A 1806-nucleotide genomic window follows, 5' to 3' on the forward strand; every position below is an offset into this window, starting at 1 on the left:
ATATATGTGTGTGTGTGTGTGTGTGTGTGTGTGTGTGTGTGTATGTGTGCGAGTGTATGTATGATAAAAATACAAATACCGAAATGTTCAAATAATTTTAAATTTAATATTATTCTTACCATCTTGATTGCCAAACTATTGAAAGAGATGCCGAATATATTTTTGCTATATCACAACGTAAACCAAGTCTTCTGGCCACACCGTGATATATTATAAATAAAATTATTTCTTCACCAATTTTATTTTCTAAAACCTGTACCAAAAATTACAATATAGAAATTAATTAGAGAGAAAATATTTTTGAGAAATAATAAACATATCACATGATCACAGCATAATTCGGCTATTATATTTTTACAATGTATTATAATTTATACTACTTACATTATCTATACATTTGTATTCCACTTTTGCGTTTTTCGATTTTGGTACTCGAAAGTTTAATTTGCCAAATATATATTCTTCGAGTATATTTATAATCTGTGTTCCTTCTATTTCGTCCCAATGATAATTATCTTCGATATTATTATTCTTCCAATAGGAAAAATTTTCAGCGGACGTCGACAATATCGGATGGTCGGGATGTTTTTCTCTAAGATAACTCAGTACTCCTAATGCAATATTATCGAGTGACGCTTTTACGCACGAGTAAGATACATCTTTTTGAGGTTGAAACCATTGTGCCGCAATAGTAGCAGACCGTTCCAAAAACTGCTGTTTGTGAGGTTGTTCGCAAAATCTGTTCCATTCCTTCGTCAACAAATGTTCCCTCAGATAGTGTAACAGTTTTATATTGCGATATCTTTCCGCCAGATCGCAATCAGCTTTTCTGAAAAATTTGCATTTTAACTGTGCAATAGGTACGTTAGTCTATGAGATTAATATAGCATTTTAATTTATATTAAATCTTACTGTGATGATTGAGTAAGCAAGTATTTAATCTCATCAATATGGAAATAAATTTTTACACCATTTTCAGGCTCATACATTATTTGCGTTAAATTTTCACATAAAGGAAAATCTATTGAAATATCGTCACCGATCTCATAACGTTTATTTATTATATGAAACACGAAATTCAATTGTCTCACACAATTAATGCCTGTTTCCATAAAGCTTAAAAGTTTTTTATCTTTCTGTTCGTTCTCTTGAGACTCCTTATCATTTTTAGATAGCTTGTCATAATGTTTTCTCGCAATAGGCCACCTGAAATTAAAACAAAAATGTTTTAATAAATTTTTGAAAATTACACTAAACAGTGCCATTGCATTAGTAATAAATTTTTAAAGGAATAAGTTATTTTAATTGCATAATGTACAGAATTGGTTAAAATATAAATCTTTTTGTTTCAATGCTAAAATTATGCAGTATATAATCTTCAATTTTTTAATTTATAATTAAACTTTTCACGGTAATATTTTTGTTTCCGATCCAGTCCCGATTTTGATGAAATTTTGCAGACACGTAGCTCGTATTATTATTATACTCTATTACTAATATATTATAATAATTATTACTACTAATATTTACGATTATAATACGATAACGAAGATAAAGAGTAATTATAAACCTCGTTTCATATCCGAAGCACAGGACAGTGTGCAACGGATTTCGCTTTGCATAGAAAGTTGCAAACTCACATGAAATCATATAATTATAAACCTCGTTTCGCGTCCGAAGCACAGCGTAATGTGGGATGGATCTCGCTTCGCGCAGAAAATTGCAAACCCACATAAAATCGTATAATTATAGAAATTTATAAAATTAATTCGTCAAGTTAATTAATTCATCAAATTAATTAATAAC

General features: G+C 29.5%; 1 protein-coding gene across 1 annotated transcript in view; it reads right to left on the reverse strand.

Moving 5' to 3' along the window:
• Positions 1-1806, reverse strand: part of LOC115241139 — a 5511-nt gene that overhangs the window by 1884 nt on the left and 1821 nt on the right. Inside the window, exons 2-4 of the mRNA XM_029816699.1 lie at positions 913-1206; positions 385-829; positions 120-253 (exon numbers count right to left, since the gene is read on the reverse strand). Of these exons, the coding sequence (XP_029672559.1) occupies positions 120-253; positions 385-829; positions 913-1206 (873 nt within the window). The remainder of the gene's footprint in view (positions 1-119; positions 254-384; positions 830-912; positions 1207-1806) is intronic.

Source organism: Formica exsecta, unplaced genomic scaffold (genome assembly GCF_003651465.1).
Source record: "Formica exsecta isolate Colony F162 unplaced genomic scaffold, ASM365146v1 scaffold47, whole genome shotgun sequence".
NCBI classification, from domain to species: Eukaryota; Metazoa; Arthropoda; class Insecta; order Hymenoptera; family Formicidae; genus Formica; species Formica exsecta.